The sequence below is a fragment of the Bos indicus genome, chromosome 26 (genome assembly GCF_029378745.1).
Source record: "Bos indicus isolate NIAB-ARS_2022 breed Sahiwal x Tharparkar chromosome 26, NIAB-ARS_B.indTharparkar_mat_pri_1.0, whole genome shotgun sequence".
NCBI classification, from domain to species: domain Eukaryota; kingdom Metazoa; phylum Chordata; class Mammalia; order Artiodactyla; family Bovidae; genus Bos; species Bos indicus.
In genome coordinates, this window is record NC_091785.1 from 49,542,678 (window position 1) to 49,565,783 (window position 23,106).

General features: G+C 51.7%; 1 protein-coding gene across 1 annotated transcript in view; it reads right to left on the reverse strand.

Moving 5' to 3' along the window:
• The window catches only part of TCERG1L (transcription elongation regulator 1 like), a 195,890-nt gene that overhangs the window by 980 nt on the left and 171,804 nt on the right, over positions 1 to 23,106 (reverse strand). Inside the window, exons 8-10 of the mRNA XM_070780406.1 lie at positions 22,349 to 22,484; positions 9,824 to 9,913; positions 4,623 to 4,741 (exon numbers count right to left, since the gene is read on the reverse strand). Coding sequence (XP_070636507.1) covers positions 4,623 to 4,741; positions 9,824 to 9,913; positions 22,349 to 22,484 — 345 coding nt within the window. The remainder of the gene's footprint in view (positions 1 to 4,622; positions 4,742 to 9,823; positions 9,914 to 22,348; positions 22,485 to 23,106) is intronic.

Here is a 23,106-nt window from a genome sequence, read left to right on the forward strand (position 1 = left end):
CGGCAGGTGGATGGGCAGAGGGAACGGCCACTGGGCCTCCGACACCACCTGCCTGCTCCCCATACTGGGCATCACTTCCCACAGGCCCGGCTGAAGCCCGAGCCACGTTAACTCACACAGGTGCCTGTCTCTGCACCCGGCTGCCCTCTGGGCCCGAGCCTGGCTTCGCGTCCCTCCTGGGCCCCGTCACTCCGAGCCCCCGGCGCCCACAGGCACTTCTCCGGCCACACACGTCTTCTTGCTCCCTGTGCTCTCAGCACACTCCTGCTTGCCTTGGGCTTCGCATATGCTGTTCCATCCCCTGGCACACCCTTCCCTCCTTTCCCCACTCATCCTTCAGAGCTCTCCTCACTAGAAGTGAGCAGCGGGACATTTCCTGCCACATCAGTAAACAAAGGATGTCACAGGCACCAGCGATTGCAGCCCCCACGGACAGTGAGCTCAGGAAGGAAAGAACCCCTGCCAGCTGGCAGCCACCAGACGGCAGCCACTCCCCACGGCGAGTCCCGAGGAGCTCAGGAACTCAGGACCCTGGCCCCAGACAGCCAAGGTGCAGATCAAAGGATCGGCTTCCGGGAACCCAGGCTCTAGCACCTTCCCGTGCACAGAGAGGCTCCCTCTCACGGCCCTCACCACAGATGTCATCTTGAAGAGCCTCAGTCGTGCGACTCAACTGGCCTCTCCCTGCGAGTGGAAGCGCGTTACCTGCTTTGTTTCTATGGAGCCTCTTGATGGTCTAAGCCCAGTGGCATGTGCTTAGCACCCGAATACTGACTCACTGAACCTGTGATCGCCAGGTCAGGGAGGCACCTGTAAGGAGCTCAGAGATCCCAGCCAGGCCAGGCCTGAGGGGCCAGGAAGCTCACAGGGCGGGAGTGGATGCAGCCTTGCAGGGACAAGTGGAACCTCGGCCAGGACCTGGTCCCTAGAGCTGCCTCTTCTCCCAGCCATGAGCTTGAAGCCAAGGGTTTTGACAGCTCCAGGGGGCAAGGGCCCTGGGTAGCCGGGTGCCTGGACACTGGCTATCTGCCTCCTGCCTGGGGCTCCTGCAAGAGCTGTACCTGGAGCTGCAGGAAGGGCCCAGAGTGTGTGAGAAACTCACGCACCCTGTGCTGGGGGAGACCTCTTCCTCCAGTTTCTCTTTGCGGACAATTTCATTTTTTATTGCAGAGATTTCGTTGTTGCATTGAATTCTTATAACTTAACGTGCTATGCTTAGTCTATCAGTCGTGTCCGACTCTTTGCGACTCCCTGGACTGTGTAGCCCACCAGGCTCCTCTGTTCATGGGGGTTCTCTAGGCAAGAATACTGGAATGGGTTGCCAAGTCCTCCGCCAAGTGATCTTCCCAACCCAGGAATCGAACCCAGGTCTCCCACATTGCAGGCAGATTCTTTACCTTTAATACATGAATAACAAGATTATATTGACACGGCTGTTAAGAGACAAGACCAATAATTAGTAGACCCTTATTGGCTTCCCCAGTAAAGAATCTGCCTGCAATGCAGGAGACACAGGAGGTGCAGGTCAGGAAGATCCCTTGGAGAAGGAAATGGCAACCCGTCCAGTATTCTTGCCTGGGAAGTCCCGTGGCAGAGATGGGCTGCATTGCACGGGGTGGGAAAGTCAGACGTGACTAAGCTGCGACAACTGTGACTGTGTCTCACTAACAAGGTGTCTCACACCTTCCTCGAGCACTCGGGTTCTCCGGGAATGTTCCAGAACCCCGCTTGCTCCCAGGCTTCCTAGACAGAAAGCACTTCTCTCTGGTTGCCAGCATTCTCCCTTCTTGCTTTCCCTCCCTCCCTTCCTCCCTCCATTCCTTCCATGATTTCACAATTGCCTGGTCCTGGACTAACACACTTATTTGTACTTCCATCACCCGTCTGCATGAGGAAAGTGAGGCGCTGAGTCACGGGGTGCTTGTCATCTTGGGGTGTCTAGAGGGAGCCTGAGCATTTTCAATAGGGGGCTGGGTAGAGACCCTTCTAGAGAAATCCTATTTCGGGCACCTCTGAAAAGAAGCATCCCTGAAAAGAAAAACGAATCAAAACTCTGTGAGGTGTTAGCCATCTCGAGGGGGCAGCCTGCCTTACTGTTGACCCTGGTGGACAGTCCAGTGAGCCTGAGGAAGTTCTCTGAGCAACTAGCACTGCGGCTTCCTTTCCCTGGCAGGGACTTGGCTGTCCACAGAAGGAGGAGGCTGATCCGGCCAGAGTGCTGGTCCCACAGCCCACAGGGATGTTCCCCCGAGGCTCCTCTCCCTGCCCCCAGACCCTGAGAGCTGGGCAGGGCTGGGAGCGGGCCCTGGACTATCCATGTGGTCAGGATGGGAGCCAGGATGATGGAAGGTGTCACCAAGGGTCCTCGGGATGCCTGCGCTGGGCCAGAGGGCAGCAGCAAGAACGGCCTGCTGCCGCTAGGACACCTGTGAATGGCAGGAAGAGAACGTGAAGAGGATCTGGAAAGGGTTTGAAACGTCCCAGAATTGGCTGCCTGTGAAACGCAAGCCAGCTTTGTAATTACAAAAGTATTGTATGCCAGTGTACACTTCTAAAAAGTGGCAGGAATTAGATCTAATTTCAACAAAGAGTATATCCATTTATAGCACTGATTTTCCTTCTCTGTGTGTGTGATCTTCCTAATTGTCAAATACAGCCTGAATGTTTCTCCTTTGCATTCATGATATGTTCACGGTACGGGGAGACACACTGGCTTATGGTTAGCATCTTGGCAGTGGATGGACAGACACCATGAGCTAACTGTCCTTGAGGCCAGCGCAGTGGTAAGGACGAGAGTCTGAAGGACCTGCCGGGCACTTCGCGTCTTGCCTGGTCTGCCCCACACGCCGTCCTCCTGGAGGCCAGTGAAGCAGGGCAACTCATCCCCTCAGATGGAGACACGTGAGCTGTGAAGGTCCAGGGCCTGACCCAGGGCCAGGACCAAGGATGGGCAAGGCTGCTCTGCACTGATGCAGGAGCTCCAGAACCAACCCCCGACCCGGGGTCACTGACTAGGATGGTGGGGCCATGATGGGGCAAATCCATGGCCTGAACCCAGCGTTCCCGTAGAAAACCGCAATTTACAAATCATTAGACCCACATTTACTTTTCAAGGTTAGCATTTGGCGATGGGGCTAATTCATTCAGGAAGTACCTACCCTCTAAACAGCTGAGAAGTTTTCTGAGGACCCATAGTGAAGTGAAAATGTTAGTCACTCAGTCGTGTCTGACTCTTTGTGACCCCATGGACTGTAGCCCACCAGGTTCCTCTGTCCATGGAATTCGCCAGGCAAGAATACTGGAGTGGGTAGCCCTTTCCTTCTCCAGGGGATCTTTCTGACCCAGGGATCGAACCCGGGTATCCTGCATTGCAGGCAGATTCTTTTCCATCTGAGGCACCAGGGGAGGGCTATATAACCAATACAAAATCACATTATCCAATTATTGACCAAGTGAGTTAGCCAGTTACTGGTCAAAATGTAGATGCCAACATCTGCACAGAAAGCAAATGTCAATTAATGCCCAATTAAATATGATCTGCTGCTGCTACTGCTGCTAAGTCGATTCAGTTGTGTCTGACTCTGTGCGACCCCATAGGCGGCAGCCCACCAGCTCCCCAGTCCCTGGGATTCTCCAGGCAAGAACACTGGAGTGGGTTGCCATTTCCTTCTCCAATGCATGAAAGTGACACGTGAAAGTGAAGTCGCTCAGTTGTGTCCGACTCCTAGTGACCCCATGGACTGCAGCCTACCAGGCTCCTCCATCCATTGGATTTTCCAGGCAAGAGTACTGGAGTGGGGTGCCATTGCTTTCTCCTTAAGCACTATTAAAAATGTACACTATCAGCATTATTATTAAAAATAAAAATGCACAAATGTCCATTAAAAAATAATGTCCTAATTGAAAATTAGGACAAATCAAAATTAATCATTTTTTACTCATAAAATTTATAGTTTTATAATTAAAAGTAGTATATGCACGTTAATTTTTAAATGTCAGTCAATTAAAGTTAATTTTGAGAAGAGTTAAGTTTATGCATTATTTTATTTCTAACATCATTTTCATATCAGCTTGTTTTATTTCTCAGACATAATGCCTGATTATCTTAGGTGAATTTGATGGCCAAGTTCACTCCTCCCTTTGGCCCGTGTAGGACCATCTTCATATTACACTCTGGACAGCTGCCCAGGAGTGTGGAACCCAGGCTGGTGGAGTTTATTTTGCTGTTGTATGTTATTTTGGATTTTCACTCTCATATCATTTGATCAGGACTTAGACCAATCTAATGAGGGCTGACCTATTGATGAGTTATTTTGGCCTTGGAGTCTGGGCTGCTGACAGGTTGAAAACCATCATGCAGGATGGACAAAATGGCCAGGGTGCCCTTGGTCAGCAGACAGCACCCCCATTGCCGGGTGCTGCGAGGTAGGAAGCACCTCGAAGCAGGGCTGCGAGGTCCATTCATGAACAGCACAGGGAGAAGTCCTTCCTTCTCCAAAATTACATGCTCGACGGAACACAGGTCACCGGATGTAACCCACACTGATTTTAAAAAATCCTCTCATAAAATGGGGTAAATTTCCAGCCCCAGAAATTGCCTGATGTTAACTCTCTCTCCATACCTGGGTGACAGTTTGGATTCCTCTAGAAGCTTTTTGAATTCTTCTTTGGCTAGCAGCAATTTGCTTTTCTTTTCCTTGTATTCTTCTTTTATTCTTGTCTTGACGAACTGCTCAAATATCTTAAGACACACACAAAAGAGAAGTATTACAAGACTGCACATCAGAAGTGAAATCTCGGGCTTCGCACCCAACAGGAAAACAGCGAGGATCTGAGCTAAGCCTGTCTTTTTCACAGCTGCTGGAGCTACAAGCCAGAGCCTTCCATCACGGTCTCTCCGTGACACCGAGTGTGTCCACAGTCACACCTGCTCTCCCAGAGACCAGTGCGCTCCGTCTGCAGGTGCGATCTGCGGTCAAACACTGAGTCAGCTTGCTTAGAAATCCCTGGAATGACTCAGGGGTGCTCTCTAGAGGCAGTGGGGGCAGAGGGCAGTTTAGAAACCCAGCTCCAGGGCCTCAGTATCTCTCTTTGGAATGCCTGGAGCTTCCCTTACCGTGTGAGTTTTCTCACCAACTCTCACATCCCAGCCAGCAGTACCACGACACAGGAGAGTATGCAATTTGTTCTAGCAATCCCCAGGGCAACGTAACTGGCATTTGAGTCTCCAAAATGACTTTGAACTTGTGAAAAGAAAGTCAACCCAGCATCTCTCACTTCCCCACCTTGAGGCTCCCAGAAGCCCCTTGTGAAGGGGGGCCTGGTTCCCCAGGACTCCTGCAGATGAGGTGAGCCTCTCCTGGGTGTTATGGAAATGCCCAGTGAGGAGCCCTGACCCTTGGGTCCTGCACTCCCACCCCCGGCTTGATGAGAAGTGGGCCTGAAGGCTCCCTCAACAGGGAAACCTGCCCCTTCACCTAAAAGGCCATGGGCATCATCTGGTAGGCAAATCCACCCACAACTTTGGGGAGGTTTCTCTCAGGAACCAGCAGCTGACATAACACAATGCCACCAGGGACTCCCTCTTTGCAGCAGTGCTTGGATTAAGGCCGCTCCCTGTCGTAATATCAGAAAATTGTCAGCTGCAGACGAGGGCCAAAGGAGGTGGAGACAGCTGTGTCATTCCCGGTGCTCTCCAAGCTTCAAGGTCATTAAAAGGAGGATATACTAGAGGTCATTTAGACGGGTTGTTCAGTTCAGTTCAGTTGCTCAGTCGTGTCCGACTCTTTGCGACTCCATGGAGTACACCACACCAGGCCTCCCTGTCCATCACCAGCTCCCGGAACTTGCTCAAACTCATGTCCACTGAGTCAGTAATGTCATCCAACCATCTCATCCTCTGTCATCCCCTTCTCCTCCTGCCTTCAATCTTTCCCAGCATCAGGGTCTTTTCCAATGAGTAACCTCTTCACATCAGGTGGCCAAAGTATTGGAGTTTCAGCTTTAGCATCAGTCCTTCCAATGAATATTCAGGACTGATTTCCTTTAGGATGGACTGGTTGGAGCTCTTTGCAGTCCAAGGGACCCTAAGAGTCTTCTCCAACACCACAGTTCGAAAGCACCAATTCTTCGGCGCTCAGCTTTCTTATTAGTCCAACTCTCACGTCCATACATTACTACTGGAAAAAACCATAGCTTTGATTAGATGGACTTTGTTGGCAAAGTAAGGTCTCTGCTTTTGAATATGCTATATAGGTAGGTCATAGCTTTTCTTCCAAGGAGCAAGTGTCTTTTAATTTCATGGCTGTAGTCACTATATGCAGTGATTTTGGAGCCCCCCAAAATAAAGTCTCTCACTGTTTCCATTGTTTCCCCATCTATTTGCCATGAACTTCTGGATGTTCAAGTTGGATTTAGAAAAGACAGAGGTACCAGAGATCAAATTGCCAACATCAGTTGGATCATCAAAAAAGCAAGAGAGTTCCAGAAAAACATCTACTTTTGCTTTATTGACCACACCAAAGTGTTTGACTGTGTGGATCGCAGCAAACTGTGGAAAATTCTTAAAGAGTACCAGACTACCTGACCTGTCTCCTGAGAAATCTGTGTGCAGGTCAAGAAGCAACAGTTAGAACTGGACATGCAACAACAGACTGGTTCCAAATCGGGAAAGGAGTACGTCAGGGCTGCATATTGTCACCCTGCTTATTTAACTTATATGCAGAGTACATCATGCGAAATGTCAGGCTGGATGAAGCACAAGCTGGAATCAAGGTTGCCAGGAGAAATACCAATAACCTCAGATATGCAGATGACAACACCCTTATGGCAGAAAGTGAAGAAGGACTAAAGAACCTCTTGATGAAAGTGAAAGAGGAGAGTGAAAAAGCTGGCTTAAAACTCAACATTCAGAAAACAAAGATATGGCTTCTGGTCCCATCACTGCATGGGAAATTTAGATGTGTATGTGGACATAAATAAAAAAGATTAATAAAAGCTCACATTGGGTCCTATTAGGCCAATAAATAGCAATTGTGTGCCAACCCAATCAGTGGCCTTTGCAGATCCTGGAATTTGAAGCAAGAGTTCAGTGAGTCTCCTGTGCTCCTCCCAAGGATCCTCCTGAGGACACAGAGCCGGAAGTGACCACATGGTGAGTCACAGCCCCCATTGTTCCCCGGGCAGAGTGTGTCTCCTTGGCTCTGCCTGATGGCTTCAGATTCCATTGCAGTCCTGGCAGCCTTTCTGGGACTATAAATCCAAAATGCTTCTCACCTCCAGAAGAATCATCAGCAAAATAAAATATTCACGAACAGGACTTAGATGGAGAGGGTGCATATACGTATCAAGACAAATGGTAACGTAAGCTCTCCAGTTCTCTAACAATTTCAGCTAATAAAAAAGGTGAATGCAGGGTTATTATCCAAATACAAGCTTGGGGCTCCATCATTAGTCAGAGTTTTGCTCTATTAATTTTAAATCTGGATAGACACCCTGGCTGGCAGTGGTCAGAGCTGTGAGAAAGACCTGCTTCTCTGTCGCCTGGAACCATTTACCCCTCTAATCAGCTTCCGCTCTCTCCGCAGCCTTTGCTCTTGTGCTTTATTTATGCCGCTATAATGTAATGTAACAGGTTTTTTTTCCTCCTGTTTAACAAATTACACTAGTCTTATTCAAAGTGGGGCATGACTTTTTAAAAGACAGACCACTGGCCATTATCTTGTCATGGTGTGTTTCGGTGAAATAAGATGGATTGCCATTTGTTGCCATAGAAACAGTTCTGACACGCACTCCCCAGAGCCCTGCTCTCTGTCAGGCCCCTTCACCACTCCCCTGCAGCCGCCCGAAGAGGGATGGATGCAATGAGCACACTGAGCCTTGGCTTTTGCCGCGAAACACTAAGGGACAGTGGGTCCCCGCAGAGCCCGGGACTGCTGCTTCCAGCCAGATCCATTCATAAACAGGACCGTGTTTTCTGAATGGGCCCAAATACCGTCTCCTTCATCAGCTCTGCTTCAGCTCTGTGCCTCTGAGAAATGACAATATGCCGCTTTGCCGGGAGGTGGGTCTCTCTGACGGTGCCGGGTTCCCTCTGAGGCTCTCTGGTGCTGAAGGACGTCAACTACGGGGAGCTGGCTTCCTCCTCCTCCTCGTGGGGCTCGGGGACCACACTGCGGGATGAGCCCCTCCTGTGTGCCGTGTGAACGTCAGAGGGCCCGATGTGCCCCCTGGTGATTTCACAAAGATGCCTGCGAGCTCCACGCAAAGGGTGGACTCGGCGTGAGCAGACCGTTCATCTAGTCTGGTCTGTCCGCCCCCGGTGCATCCTGGCACCCGAGCCCCTCCCATCAGAGCCTGCCTCTCTGACCAGGGCTGCGGGAATCCAGCCTGGCTGCTACTGAGGGTGCTTCTCGTATCATGACCACCCCTCCAGACTCAAGACAGCAGGCAGGAGTCCCCACTCGGCCAGGGAGCCCAGTCCATCCAGCAAGCAAACAGGCCCTGAGCACCCTGCCTTCTGAGAGACAGGTAAACATCAAACCATCAGCGGAGGAGAGTCTTACTTCTTCAGCTTCCTTTAAGGGGCTGATGGCCTCTGAAAACATCCATGGACTGGAGGCAACAGCGTTGACCTCGACGGTCAGTGAGACGCCACTGGCAGCTGTGCTGAGTGTTATCAGTTATGGCTTAAAGTGATCCTGTCACCAAATTAAACGAGCTCCTCACCATATGTGGTCATGGTTGGAGAGTGAGCTTTCTGATTTCTAATACTGCAACCAAAGGGGGTGATGTTACCAATGATTAAAGTCGCCCGGTTTTCTCAGCTGAGGGGAAAATAGATATAAAACGTCCAGACTCCAAGTAAGCCCCTCCCCGAGTGCCTTCTCTTGAGCCCCTGGTCTGCACCCTAAGGGAACTTCATGAGCTGATGATAGAATTGAAAACAAAGCCGCACTTTCTGTCCTCCTGGCTCCGGCTTTCCAGGACCCCGCATCTGAAATCAGACGGATGCTTCTGATGGCCCGTGATGCCAGCTCCCTCCCTGAGAGGGCCCTCGAGGGGCTTCTGCTTCCTGGGGTGGCTCCCGGTCACCCACTCTCCACAGGCATCCCCTCTGCACTTGGAAGTCTGGGGGAGAAGCCCGGTTGAGATGGAACCAGAGATGCAGAAGCAGAACCGGAATCCTTCTGGAACTTCTCTCAGGGCCCTTCTTGGCTGTATGTGCTCTGGGAGCCACAGACGTCAGCAGAGCTGTGAGAATTCAAGCCTCCCCACCGGCCCGCACAGCCATCCGTCTGTCTGTCTAACCCTGGAAGCGGCTGTGGCTCCCTGATGGGACTGGTCGGCACGCCAGGGTAGACTCCTACCAGGTACTCATTTAAAATGACCTCCTGGCCAGCTACCTGCAACCCATTCTTGCATTTCTGGGGATCTGTTTTCTAGAAGCGTCCATCCTTTACTTCTGTTCCTGTGTTCCCTGGACCTCTCCTATGTCACTGTTCTTACACTGGATCTTACGTTTTTAATACAGTCTTCTAGGATATGGTTAACACGCCCCCAAACTGAGTTTTTACCTTCGAATATGAGTATTGTCTCTGGGGGTCATGACCAGACATTTCGCCAAGAGCAGGAACAAGGGTAAGCCCCCTCTGCACCCAGGGCACTTTCCCTTCACAGCTCACAGGCTAGCACTCAACCTCACAGCTTCCCCACAGACACAGCGAGGACACCAGGCACCCGCTTGTCCACAGAAACCTCTGGACGGAGCATCAGTTCAAAGCCTCATCTCTCGAGTCTGTCAGCGTGCCTCCCACCACCTTACCTGTTTCCGCTCCTCCGAGTTCAGCAGGAGATAGCGTGGATCAAACACAATTTTGTGTAATTCTTTCTCCCAGGTAGAAAACGCTGACACCTGAAGAAAGATATTCAATAGAGTTGCTTTTAACATCTAATGCTGAGCCTGAGTCACAACGAACTGGTCGATGGTGAGAAACAGCCCTCAGGAACCACGGGTTTGGGGACGCAGCGGCGTTTAAAAGTGTTTGACTTGTCAAACTTTTAAGAAAATCAATTTTTCGAGCATAAGAAAATTTAATTTCTAGACTCATGACACTATGTCTTCCCTGGATATCTTCCAGGGCCAAGTGCCCTGATCTAAAGCCCTGATTGTATCTGTGAGTCTGAGACATTCTCAAATGTCACATCTTGAGAAGAGAAATTATACTTGTGAGAATTTTCAGGATGCCACAGGCCTTAACGGAGGGCAGCGTCTTGTAATTAGTCAGAATTTGGCATAATTTTAATTGATTTTTAATCAACATTTAAACCTTTTTCAGGTAGGTAGCTTTTTAACCAAACTGCCTTATCTTATAGCAGCTTAGATTTACACAGAACTTGCGAGAACACGATGAAGTCAGCCTCCAGCCCACCCCCGGCTTACTGTCTCGCTGACATCGCAGCACGACTGTTAACAGGAGTCTGCGCCTTACTCAGTTTCTTTAGTCTTTGCCTAATTATTTTTCTGTCCTGGGATCCCCCCAGGGCACACACCACACGGACTCTCACATCTCCTCGGGCTCTCAGGGGTGACACAGCTTCTCACTCTCCTCGGTCTGGATGACCTTGACAGCTCTGAGGGGAGCCAGTCAGGTGTTCCATGAGATGCCCCTCTGCTGGGTTTTGTCCCAGCTTTTCTCACGGTTCCACTGTGGGTTTGGGGAGGAAGACCCCAGAGTAACGTGCGCTTCCTGTCAAGGTCCACACTGCCGACGTGATGCACCACAGCTGGTGCTGACGTCGGCCGCCCGGCCGGGGTCTCTCTTCTCTGCATCTCTTTTTCCCTGAGTCATGTTGTCCCCTTTGGAGGCGGTCTCTGTGTGCCTGTCCCGCTGTCGCTCGGTCGCGTCTGACTCTGTGGCCCCGTGGACTGCAACACTCCAGGTTTCCCTGTCCTTCCTTATCTCCCAGAGCTGCTCCAACTCGTGTCCATTGAGTCGATGATGCCACTTGAGGGGCCTGACCCACCTCCTGATACGGAAGAATCTGTACAAGTGCCTTGGAATCCTTCTGGATGGGGATTTATCCATTCTCCCACATTCACTTCTTAGTTCAGCCATCTGTTTGTGTCAGTTTAAACTCATGGATGTGTACTTCACGCTTGGGGTTGGAATCTAATCTGACTGCTGGTTTGTGCTCAGATTGCTGCAGGTTGGCTGTTGTTGGCCTCCCGTGCCCTGGGAGCGTATCCCCACTGTTCCGTTTTCTGGGCCCTGGAAGATGCTCCAGGATGATCTCCTATCTCTCCTGCGTTGGCCCTAGAATCAGCATTCTCTGAGAAGCCCTGGTCCCTCTTATCGGAGAAGGTGTTGGGACTTGAGATCCAGGGGAGCAGCTCATTGCTGCTGAGAGGTTGTGACTTCCAGATTCTCAGCTGATGAGGCAGTAAAACTTTTAAGTCATCCAAAAATAATTTATTCACTTAAAAACATTGACTAAATATTGGCTATGTCTTAGGCCCCTTGCTGGGCGCTATGGGTTCAGAGAAAATAAATCAAGGCCACTGACCTTGAGAGGTTGGCGGGGGATGAGACAGAAAGTGAATTCAGGATCTCCTGGGGGCATGAGTGTCCTTCTGGGTACAAAGAGATGTGCCCAGGAGCCAAGGGCACAGAGAAGGGCCCCCATCAGCCTGGGGGGAGCTGTCTCCAGGGCAGGTGGTGTCAGGACCTGGCCCATGGAGGGGCCTGGGAGGGTGTGCAGCAGGGGCTGTTCGTGGTGCGGAGGCCAGGCTTCGGGGACTGCGGGAATGTGGGGGTCTCAGGGGGATGTGGGAGGCTGTGCAGAGCTGGGAAGAAGTGGGAGAGACGGCCTGAGTGGATGTGGGGACACTCGCCGGCCTCCTCAGGAACCAGGGGTTTGTTTTGAGACTAATGGGAAAAGCCAGATTCGATGTGCGCCCAGGGGCCCGGGCCAGGGATGGATTCAGCGCAGTGGAGAGGAGAAGCTGATGGGCAGGTTTCACAAACAAGGCCCACCCGCTCCTACTTCTGAGCAGGTTACAGTATGGCTGGTAGAGATACTATTTCGATAGACATGGGCTTTGCTTGGAACGGGCTTCCCTTGTGGCTCAGCTGGTAAAGAATCCTCCTGCAATGCAGGAGATCTGAATTCCATCCCTGGGTTGGGAAAATGCCCTGGAGAAGGGAAAGGCTACCCACTCCAGTATTCTGGTCTGGAGAAGTCCATGGACTGTATAGTCCATGGGGTCACAAAGAGTCAGACATGGCTGAGCAACTTTCACTTGCTTGGAACATTGTAAAGATTTTCTAAATTTACAGTTTCTGTATTCAATAATAAAAATCAAAATTCTTTTTAAAACTCATGAGCTCTTTTATGGGCAGGGTGAACCAAGCTCCACCCAGGGATCTTTCTCAATTGATTAAGAACATGGTGAAGTATTGACATGTCATGGCTGGGTGAGGGGGTGGGGGGGACTCCAGAAGAACATCAGGGCAGAATGGTCCCTCTGTTTGGCTAGAGCTGATGCTTGACCGTGTGAGCATTAAGGTGGACATGAGAGAAGGGATGGTCACCTTCAATTCAGCCCAGTCAGATGGGGTCAGTCCATCACACAGAGCCCTGAAAACCCCTTCAAGGTTCCAGCTCTGTACAAAAGGCAGGTGATTATTAAGAACTGGTATCACATAACTGACTCCACGAGTGTGATGAGAATTTTTGGAGTTCTAGATATATAACAAACTAAACTTAAAAAAAATATACATATATATATATATATATATATAGAGAGAGAGAGAGAGAGAGAGAGAGAGAGAGAGAGAGAGAGAGATATCATCCTTGGCTCCAAAGGAAATTAGGAAATTACAATCTATATACAAGGCAAGGAGATCAAACCAGTCATTCCTAAAGGAAATCAACCCTGAATATTCATTGGAAGGACTGATGCTGAAGCTGAAGCTCCAATGTTTTGGTCACCTGATGTGAAGAGTCAACTCCTTGGAAAAGCCCCTGATGCTGGGAAAGACTGAGGGCGGAAGGAGAAGGGGGCAGTAGTGGATGAGACGGTTGGAGGGCGTCACCGACTCAAAGGACACGAACTTGGGCAAACTCTGGAAGATGGTGAGGGACAGGGAGGCCTGGCATGCCGCTGTCCATGGGGTCAGAGTCGGACACGACTTAGACATGCCTGAGCAACTGAACAACATGCAAGGAAGAAGAGTCATTTCCACAAAGACTAATTTGTGATGAGAAGACAGACGTCGTCACGTAACCTGACAGCCATGCCAGCGCATGCTCTGACGTGCGGAGGAGGGTGCAGTGCTGGGGAGGGCAGCCCGGGCACGGGGCCCGTGACCGAGGCTGGAGCCGATGGGCAGGCTGGACAGTCAAGTGTGAAACGGGGTGTGGCAGTGCCTGCAGTGGGGCACAGCCTTGTCCACCAGACCCACTCTTCCCAAAGGACCCTGATGACTGTTGCTGCCTCAACCATGAGACTCACTCCTGATGGAAGACCACCCTCCCCAGGCCTGCATCTCTGCAGGCATGTCCTGGTACGCTTATTCTGTGGGACAGGGCCAAGGCCTCCCCTTTCTTGCTGCAGGCCAGTGGGGAGCCATTCTCCGCTCCCAGGAGTCCCCAAATTCCCTGTCGTGGCCCCTTCTGCAACAGGGCACCTTACTGGAAACCGGTGGGAGAATCTCTATATATGAGGCCTCATCTTACGTAACATACTATCACAGCATCACAGGGGAACGCCTCCATCCTATTCCCAGGCCAGCCCCCTCAAGGGACGGGGTCATTTGGGATGGGTGTCCCGGGGTGGGAGTCCTGGGACCACTGTCGGGATGTGCCCACGCAGCAGGTCCCTGAGACGAATGCACCCTCTTGCCTCCAACGTGGCCTTCATTCTCCACCTTGGTCTTCATCCCTCATCTGCCTAACAGACCTCCCTTTGATACTATGGCATTTCACATGTGTTTTGGTCCTGGATAGTGGGATTCTTCAGCCCATTTTAGACCCTCTCCTGTGGAAGTCAGTCCTTCCCTGCAGCCTGGCTGGGTCTGGGGTGGTTCCGTCTCCCCTCCTGGGCTGTGTTCTGTGATGTTCACATCATCTCCTGACAGTCGGCAACATACTCCCAGAAGCATCTGAACACCTCAGGGTGCTGACGCCGGGTGACACCCTGCCACGGGCGAAGGTCGGCGCTCCGTGCTGGTGCGAGTGCGTGTGGACATGGCCCACGCCGCCAGGTTAGGGCTCTGGCTAGCGCTCACACACGTCTTTATTTGACCTCCCCCTGGAGCACATCCTGGAGTATCGCCATCGTTTGGGAACCAGGAGAGCTCGGGCAGCAGTCCCCTGGGCTGGGCTGGTGGCCAGGCCCTTCCTTCCTCCCAGCATCCTGCCAGCAGACTCTCCCCGGCCCCGACTCATCCTTAGTGTCTGAACTGCGCTCCCTGCCATTTCTACAAGGGCCGACACCAGAGCTTGTCGTTCAGAACAGGCACAGGGAAGGAGCCGCCGCGTGGACCCTGGCGGGGGAGCAGTCCCCAGGCTAAGACCGCGGCTCCACATCGTGGAACGGGGTTCACCCCTACCGGGGGTCGGGGGCCACCGCCTGCCTGCCTGGCAGGGGTGCCCTCCTGGCTCTCCACCTCCAGCCCCCAGCCTGGTCCCAACACCACCACCTCTGTCAGCAGCGCACTCCACGCCTCCCCTCCCTGCAGGGCTGCCCTCAGCCCCCCCACCCAGCCCTGACCCTGAAGGTCGGGTGTGCACACGCGCCCTGTCCGCCCGCCCTCCCTTCCTCTGGGCCTCTGCTCCGTCCTCCTTGCTGCCTGCGGCTCTGCGGATGACAGACGGCGTGTTCGTTGCAATTAGCACTCACACCATTACCCTCTTTATCCAATTTCCTGGAACGCACAGCTGTGTCTTCTATTTCTGGCTCTGGAGTTCCTGACAATTCAAGGCAGCTCCAGGCGGGCAGACTACAGGATGCAGCAAGCAGGCCATGCTCTGAGCTCAGCCTGCCCAGACGCAGGGTCGTCTTGACGTTTGGGAGGTAATTCCAGGCATACAGGCCACTGACGCGGGGAAGGAGACGGGCTGAGGGTGATGCAGGAGAGAGCAGGTCCCCGGAGCCACCCCTCAGGGGAACCCTGGAGGAGCACATAGGACCTTCCGGGGCCCGCCTGCGACTCATCCAATCACGGGGCAGGAAGCGGGGGTTTCCTCCTGACCCACCCCTCCCTGGTGCAGTGTTGCCCCTGGCAATGCTCCAACCTTAAATTTAGAGGGAATGGTCGGCCTGTGGAGAGGTCTCGTGAGCCAGGTGACCCCCAGGTGAATCCTGAAATGACAGAGGGGTTGGTGCCCGCCCCCAGACTCTGGGACTTGTTGACTTCTACCCCATCTCCAAACTAGACAGCATATTCAAAAGCAGAGACATTACTTTGCCAACAAAGGTCCGTCTAGTCAAGGCTATGGTTTTTCCTATGGTCATGTATGGATGTGAGAGTTGGACTGTGAAGAAGGCTGAGCGCTGAAGACTTGATGCTTTTGAACTGTGGTGTTGGAGAAGACTCTTGAGAGTCCCTTGGACTGCAAGGAGATCCAGTCCTGGGTGTTCAGTGGAGGGACTGATGCTGAAGCTGAAACTCCAGTACTTTGGCCCCCTCATGTGAAGAGTTGACTCATTGGAAAAGACTCTGATGCTGGGAGGGATTGGGGGCAGGAGGAGAAGGGGACGACAGAGGATGAGATGGCTGGATGGCGTCACTGACTCAATGGACGTGAGTCTGAGTGAACTTCGGAAGATGGTGTGCTGTGATTCATGGGGTTGCAAAGAGTCGGACACGACTGAGTGACTGAACTGACTGACTCACCCCATCTCCCAGTGCTCAGAGTGTTCTACCACTTTCTGTATTATGTGTGTATGTGTGTGTGTGTATTTTGATCAGTAAATAAAATCTTGCACTGTTATTCCACAATATCTCACCTAACTTGGTTTTCACACTACGGCTAGTTATACTCCCATCTTAAGCTTAGAGTGGGTGGTCCATGTGCCCCGCCCCTCGGGTCATCTTCTTGTTAGACCGCTGTCTAATCACTAACAGAGAGGTGACCACAGTAATATCTGCGGAGTGGAATCACCAAAAGCTGTGGCTGTTAATTCAGGAAAGAACCACAGCACAAAAGCTGAGAGAAAACACAAATCAAAGGGAAGGAACCATGAGATTCAAAAAATAATAAGTAGTAAATATCTATACTTCTTACTATTCAGTGGTGGTGGAACGTGCTGAGAAAACAAATTTTCAGGAACTTTCAAACACTGCTGGGAGAATACACTGTGTGAAAACAACTTTTTCCAAAACAATTTGATAACATAGGTCAGATGTTGACGGCACGCAGGAAGCAACCCCCCACACACATAAACCAACGTTCATGCATCAGTATGGTCATCGGAATACTATTTAAACTAGCAAAATTGGGCAGAGACTAAATGAATGAAAATGAGGGCGCTTTGAATGGACAATGAACCGACAATTATATCCTCATCAAAAATGTTTCCCAAGGTTTATAATAATATTTTAAAACTGCTTCAAAGGAGAAATTGTATACAAATGTATAAATTAGGTTGAACCTTATCAAATTACCTATCTTTTAAAAACAAATGGGACTTCCCTCGCGGTCCAGTGGTGAAGAATCTGCCTGCCAATGCAGGGGACACGGGTTTGATCCCTGGTCAGGGAAGACGGCGCGTGCCGAGGAGCAGCGAAGCCCCACGGTGCCACAGCTGCTCAGCCTGGGCTCTAGAGCCCTCAAACCGCAAGTACTGAGGCCCCTGGCACCCTAGAGCCTGTTCTCTGTAACGAGAGGGGCCGCGATAAGCAGCCTCGCACCGCGGCTAGAGAAAGCCTGCAGGCAGTGAAGGCCCAGCACAGCCGAGTTAATAGACAAATAAATAAAACGTTGGTTCAGCCACGTCTAACCACGGTTCGGTCCCGGTTATACTATATGACTATACCGTATGATACGTATTGTGCTACATAATACGAATGTTTGATTTTGCTATTGCCTTAAAATCTGTTTCTAGGATAAAAAGACTAGAAGGAAAGGGATGCATTGATGGCAATAACTGTGTCTTAGGACTTCAGGTGATTTTCATTTCTGTTCTTTGAATTTTGCATCTTTCCTATAAAGAACGTGCACTCTTTCGATGGCACAACCTTATTTTATTAGTGGCATGTGCCTGGTGAGACTTTGAAGAGCTGCCATAGGAACACGAAACGGGTAAGCTTCCTAAGGAGCAAGGATCCGTCTCATGGGGAAGCTCCTGCCAGTCTCCAGGACTCCAGAGCCACGACTCAGGCGCTTTGCCTCCAGTGCCATCTCAACCCGGATGTATACCTGCACATGAGGGGGACCGAGCCCTTCCCCGAGTCCTGGCCCAGTGGCCACTACAGCTTCAGGCAACACCACCTACGCATCTGGGCAGAGGGGCACTAGACGCCAGCCACGGGGAGGTGCTCCTGTCCCCCACCTGGGAGAAGGGAGAAGGCACGGCCGCCGCGCTGGCAGGAGGGCACCAGGGGAAGAGCCTCTCCTCATCTGGGCTGCCTTTGCACCAACAACTCAGCGCAGAGAGAGAGCCCTGTGGCTCAGCCAGGGCGGGTGTGTGGATTGTGAATTCCTCTTTCCAACACAGACTCAGATGCAAAGTCCAGGGGTCTCAGCTGCAGGGCTGGCCACTGTGACAGTCAGTCTCCCCAAGGCTGCCGCAGCTGCAAAGCTGGCCAGGGTTCCCCTGCAGAGGGGCCCGACAGTGTCTGAATGCAAATTCAAGGTTATGGAACAGTCTTTCTTTCCTGGCCTCTGGGAAAGCCACTTCCCAAGGGCTATTTTGCAGAAGGAAGAGACCCTCGATAAAATGTCTCTAATGCATTTATCTAAATAGACAGGGTTAAATTAATCAGCTGCTACTCAATTAATCCTGCCCTTTATAGACTGAAGTTTAAAGAGAGCTCTATTGTGGTTTATACTAGTGAAAGCAGACAAAAACAAAACCTTCCACCTACATATTACAAAACCACAAAACCGAAGGCCTTTCCCCAAGCCAAAATCCCCACAGCACACCCCAAACCATGCCCTTTTTAAACTGCTGGAAATCCACATACCTAGCTCCCTCTTTCTATAAGCACATGAATCTCTGAGCTGAAGCATTGAACAAATGCAATAAAAATTCTTATTAATCACTCAGTCTATGAAAAAGGTGACCTTTTTCAGCCTCATTTTTAAGCAACTAGAAATCTGATGGGCTTAGCCATCAAAGCCTCTTGAGCATGGGTAACTCATAAAATCTGCCGACATACTTTATAAAGTCGAGAGTCATAAATGCGGGCATTGCTTTATGACAGCAGCAGTACATTCAGATTGGTCTCCTCTATTCATGAGGGGTATGTGGGCTTCTTCTGAAATCCTTGTAAGATGAGGGTCTCAGCTTCACCCCCGTCTCTGTCTCCTGGGAAAACCCAGAGTACTGGGGCTCCCGTTTCCACACTGTTTTTGCTGATTCTCATACGTGAATATAGCTAAGAACCAAGGCTGGATGGAATCAGCTCAATGAGACAAGAATGCACTGAACACACCCTTAGTAAAATCGCTCAGCTGAGGGCTCTGGGGTGCATTAGAGACCACATAGACTCAGTGTCCTTGGGAGGGCGGGGTGGGGTCTCCAGCAGTCCTCACCCTCCAAGTGGCTTAATATCACGCTGTGCAAGTAAGTTGGGCATGGGTGGTTTCCAAAACACAGAGGTGGAAACCTAGGCATTGATGAGATGAAGGCTGCATATATTTCTCAAATGCTCATGGTGCCGTCCCTTCTCTGGGAATTCTCAGTTAATTCCACTGGGGCAGACTGGCTGGGTTCATTCAGACCTCAGAATTGTGACTATTTCTGCACTATCCTTGCCAACAGAAGAGGCATGGTGGCAACACTCAGGCGCTTCCACCCTTGTGGTCTGCAGAGAAGAATCCTCTTCTTGGCGACTTTGTGGGGAGAGAAGCCTGCTTTATCATGAGTGATGTCTTATCCTGCAAATGCTTTGGGGCCATATGAGTGGAGGAGAAGGAAACAGGAAGAACAGCTGCTCCAGGAGATACACCCCTCCTCCAGGCTCCATGGGCCTACTCTCTGATCAGCGCAGGGATGGCCCAGGGCACACGCAGCAGGACCAGGGCTTGGACATGAAGGGAATCCCGGGAGGTCCCTGAGCGGCCCTGGGAGCCAGTGCCTGGATCCGGGCTCGAGGAGCCCAGTGGGGCATCAGAGCGTCCCCTGCCTCCAGGACCCAGCACCACGACTCGGCAACGAGGAAGGCACACTGAGCAGCCGTGAGGCACACGTGTCAGCCAGGGAGTGGGGAGGCCAGGCTCGGAGGGCCTCCCAGGAAAGAGACCTCATGCCAAGGTGCAAGGAGGTCAGGGCGAGTGAGACAGCTCAGGGCCCAGGCTGGCGGTGACACTGGGCACAAGCCTCCAGGACCCTGAGGCTGGCCCGATGGCTGCGCAGCAAGCAGCCTCTTCAGGTGGCAGTGACGGCGTCTAAACCCAGCCAGCTCCATCCTCCTGGAGCACCTGGGACTTGATGGCGGACCCACTTCTCCAGCATAGGAGCAGCGGGCCGGGGCGGCCAGAGCTGGGCACTCTGGCCTGTGTTCCTGGCCTCCTCTCTTTAGCCAGGGGGAGAGGTCACGTCTTTGCTGTTGACGTGGGGAGGCTGAGAATAGGGCAGTGAGGGCCGAGCAGGGAGTGAGGGGAGGGCTCGGGGGAGCCCTGCCCATCAGCCATGTGGGGTCTGTGGTGGGCCCGGTAGGGAGTACACACCACACACAGACACACACGTGTATACACTCACAGCACACACACACACAGACACACGTATACACACTCACAGAACACAGAGGGAGACACACATGTGTATACACTCACAGAACAAACAGAGAGACACACATATACACTCACGGCACACAGACACACACGTGTACACACTCACAGCACACACACACAGAGACACATGCACGTACACTCACAGAACACACAGAAAGACACACCTATACACTCATGGCACACAGACACACATGTGTATACACTCATAGCACACACAAAGTATACACTCACATAACACACAGAGAGATGCACATATACACTCATGGCACACAGACACACACATGTATACACTCACAGCACACACACACAAACACCCACAGACACACACGTGTATACACTCAGAGCACATATACACACACATATATACACTCACAGAACACACAAGAGAGACATGCATATACACTCACGACACACAGATAGACACATGTATACACTCACAGCACACACACGTGTATATATTCATAGCACACATATATACACTCACAGAACACACAGAGAGATACACACAGACACACATATGTGTACACTCACAGCACACACACACAGAGACACACACATGTACACTCACAGAACACACAGAGACATGCATATACACTCACGGCACACAGACACACACGTGTACACATAGCACACACAGACACAGACACACACACATATACACTCACAGAACACACAGAGGGACACACACACTCATGGCACACAGACACACACATGTATACATTCACAGCACACACACACAAACACACACAGACACACACGTGTATACACTCAGAGCACATATACACACACATATATACACTCACAGAACTCACAAGAGAGACATACACATATGCTCACGACACACAGATAGACACGTGTATACACTCCCAGCACACACACGTGTATATACTCATAGAACACATATATACACTCACAGAACACACAGAGAGATATACACAGACACACATGTGTATACACTCACAGCACACACACACGCACCTCTACACACACACCTCTACACACAGCACACACACACACACACAAAGATACATCCCTCACAAGAGCATCAGCTGCTTCCAAGGCCATCCCATCCTACAGGATTTTGTGATGAAATCACCTCTACATCTTGAAAGAAAGAAGAAAGTTGCATGGGAAGGGATTCTATATTTGGCAAAACTAATACAATTATGTAAAGTTTAAAAAATAAAAAATAAAAAAATTAATTAAAAAAACAGCATTTTAACCTAGTAAATATAACTCTTAAAATCATGTTTTTTAAAAGAAGCTGCCCTCCGTCCACATCGGGAACGGGTCCTGTGCGTGTGAGTTCATGTGCCCCTAGGCGTCCTCATGACTTCACACTAAACACATGGCATTGCCACTCAGATCACAAGCCTGCTTCTCCTCCAGGTCCTCGCGCCAAGGGCTGTATTTTACTTTTGAGTGTGTCTCCAGACAGATAAAGCGATGCATGCATTAAAATTCATGGTGCAGAGGAGACGAGGGGCCCCTCGGAGGGCGGCTGAGATAATCTCCTTCTCCTAGTTCTTCAAGAGCTCACATCGGCTCAGCTCCGGGGAGCCTGTGGGCTCCGCCTGCCCAGGTGCCAGCCCTGCTCAGACTCTCCCCAGGGGAGTCGGGGTCTCCACAGACCACCCTCCCCTCGGTTCTCGGCTGCACCTGCTCTGGGAGGGGGCTCGCAGGAGGCAGCCTGCCCTGGGTGCTGCCTGCAGAGGGAATTTGCTTTTGCATTGCCAAGGCCACTTACAGTGTTCATAATAATTATCATTACACACCAGCTCCCATCACTGCCTTCTGCGTTCCGGCTCATCCTACGAAGAAACCCAACTGGGCTGAACTACTGTATCAGGCTCATTTTATACCCAAAAGCCAAACCAGGAAATAAAAGTCATTGGAAGGAGATTCAATTATAAAATGCGTGTCCCCCTTCAATTCAAAGGTGATTCAGAAGTCAACAACCATGAAGACATCCCACCTGCACGAAACCCACTGGGCTGACCCAGAGGGGTGCGAGCCCCTCCCTGAGTGAGGTCACCGAAAGGGTGTGTCTCGTGGAGGGCTGGACGTCAGAAGCTGGCTGGGCTCCTGCAAGAAGGCCATTGACACCAACCAGCGCTGCATCCTGCGTCCCCTCCGGGAGACCCACATCTGCTCACCTCTCAGCTGCATCCGTGGACAGGTGGCAAGAACCGCCCTGCGACGCATCGCACCCCCCAAAGCCTCGCTCCCTCCTAGGACTGGTCCCTTTGCGTGTCTTTTGGCCCCTGAATGTCCTGCACGCAGCCTATCTACAGCTCAGTGAGGAAGGGGACGTGGTCCTGGGGGGGCGATGGCCAGTTCGCCCCCCAGCCCCGCCGAGGCAGCCACGGAGGGGCCCCCTTACCCCTCTCTCCAGAAGCATGTCTCGGAAGTGGGTCACTCGCTCCTCCAGCGGCAGAAGGATCTGGGGCAGGGGTGTCTTGGCGCCCACGTCCTGTCTCTCCGCCTCCTCGGCACTGGGACTCACGTGGCCTTCCGTCCTTCAGGGCACAAGATACAGAGAGTCAACTGAGACTTTGGAGACCCACCTGATTCTCACTGTGACCTTTCAAAGCCCTCCAGGCCCCTGGAAGGAGCAGAGTCTTTGAACACTTTGCAAAGCACAGCTCAGATGAGACTTGGCTCTTGGGATACAAACTGCTTTGCTGCGTTTGGGGCAGAAAGTGGAGACCAAAGCCCCGACAGGACAGCACGGCCGGAGGGAGACCTCGGTGGGGCCTGAGGGTTGAGAGCGCTCAGAACGGCCTGGGAAGGAGGCCGAGCGGCCCCGAGGCTTCCCCGCCAGCGGCCACTGCCACCTGAGCGGACGGAGCCAATCTGTCACTTGGACCAGTCACTGCATCTTGAACCTGGTTCCACTTTGGCTTTTAGAGATGACTTGACTTTGAACAAAGGCATGGAAGACAGTCATGGGGAAATTATTCTATCTACACCCAGAGGGCAGAAAGCACTGTCTGGGGGTTTAGCCCAAAAGGGAGGATTTAGTGACGGCAGTGAGACAGGACCACACCCTGGGGACTCTGCAAAGGACAGGGAGAGCTAGGTGACCGTGAGCCCAGGGGTGGCCACAGGGAGGAAGCAGGACCCAGCGTGGGCACGGCC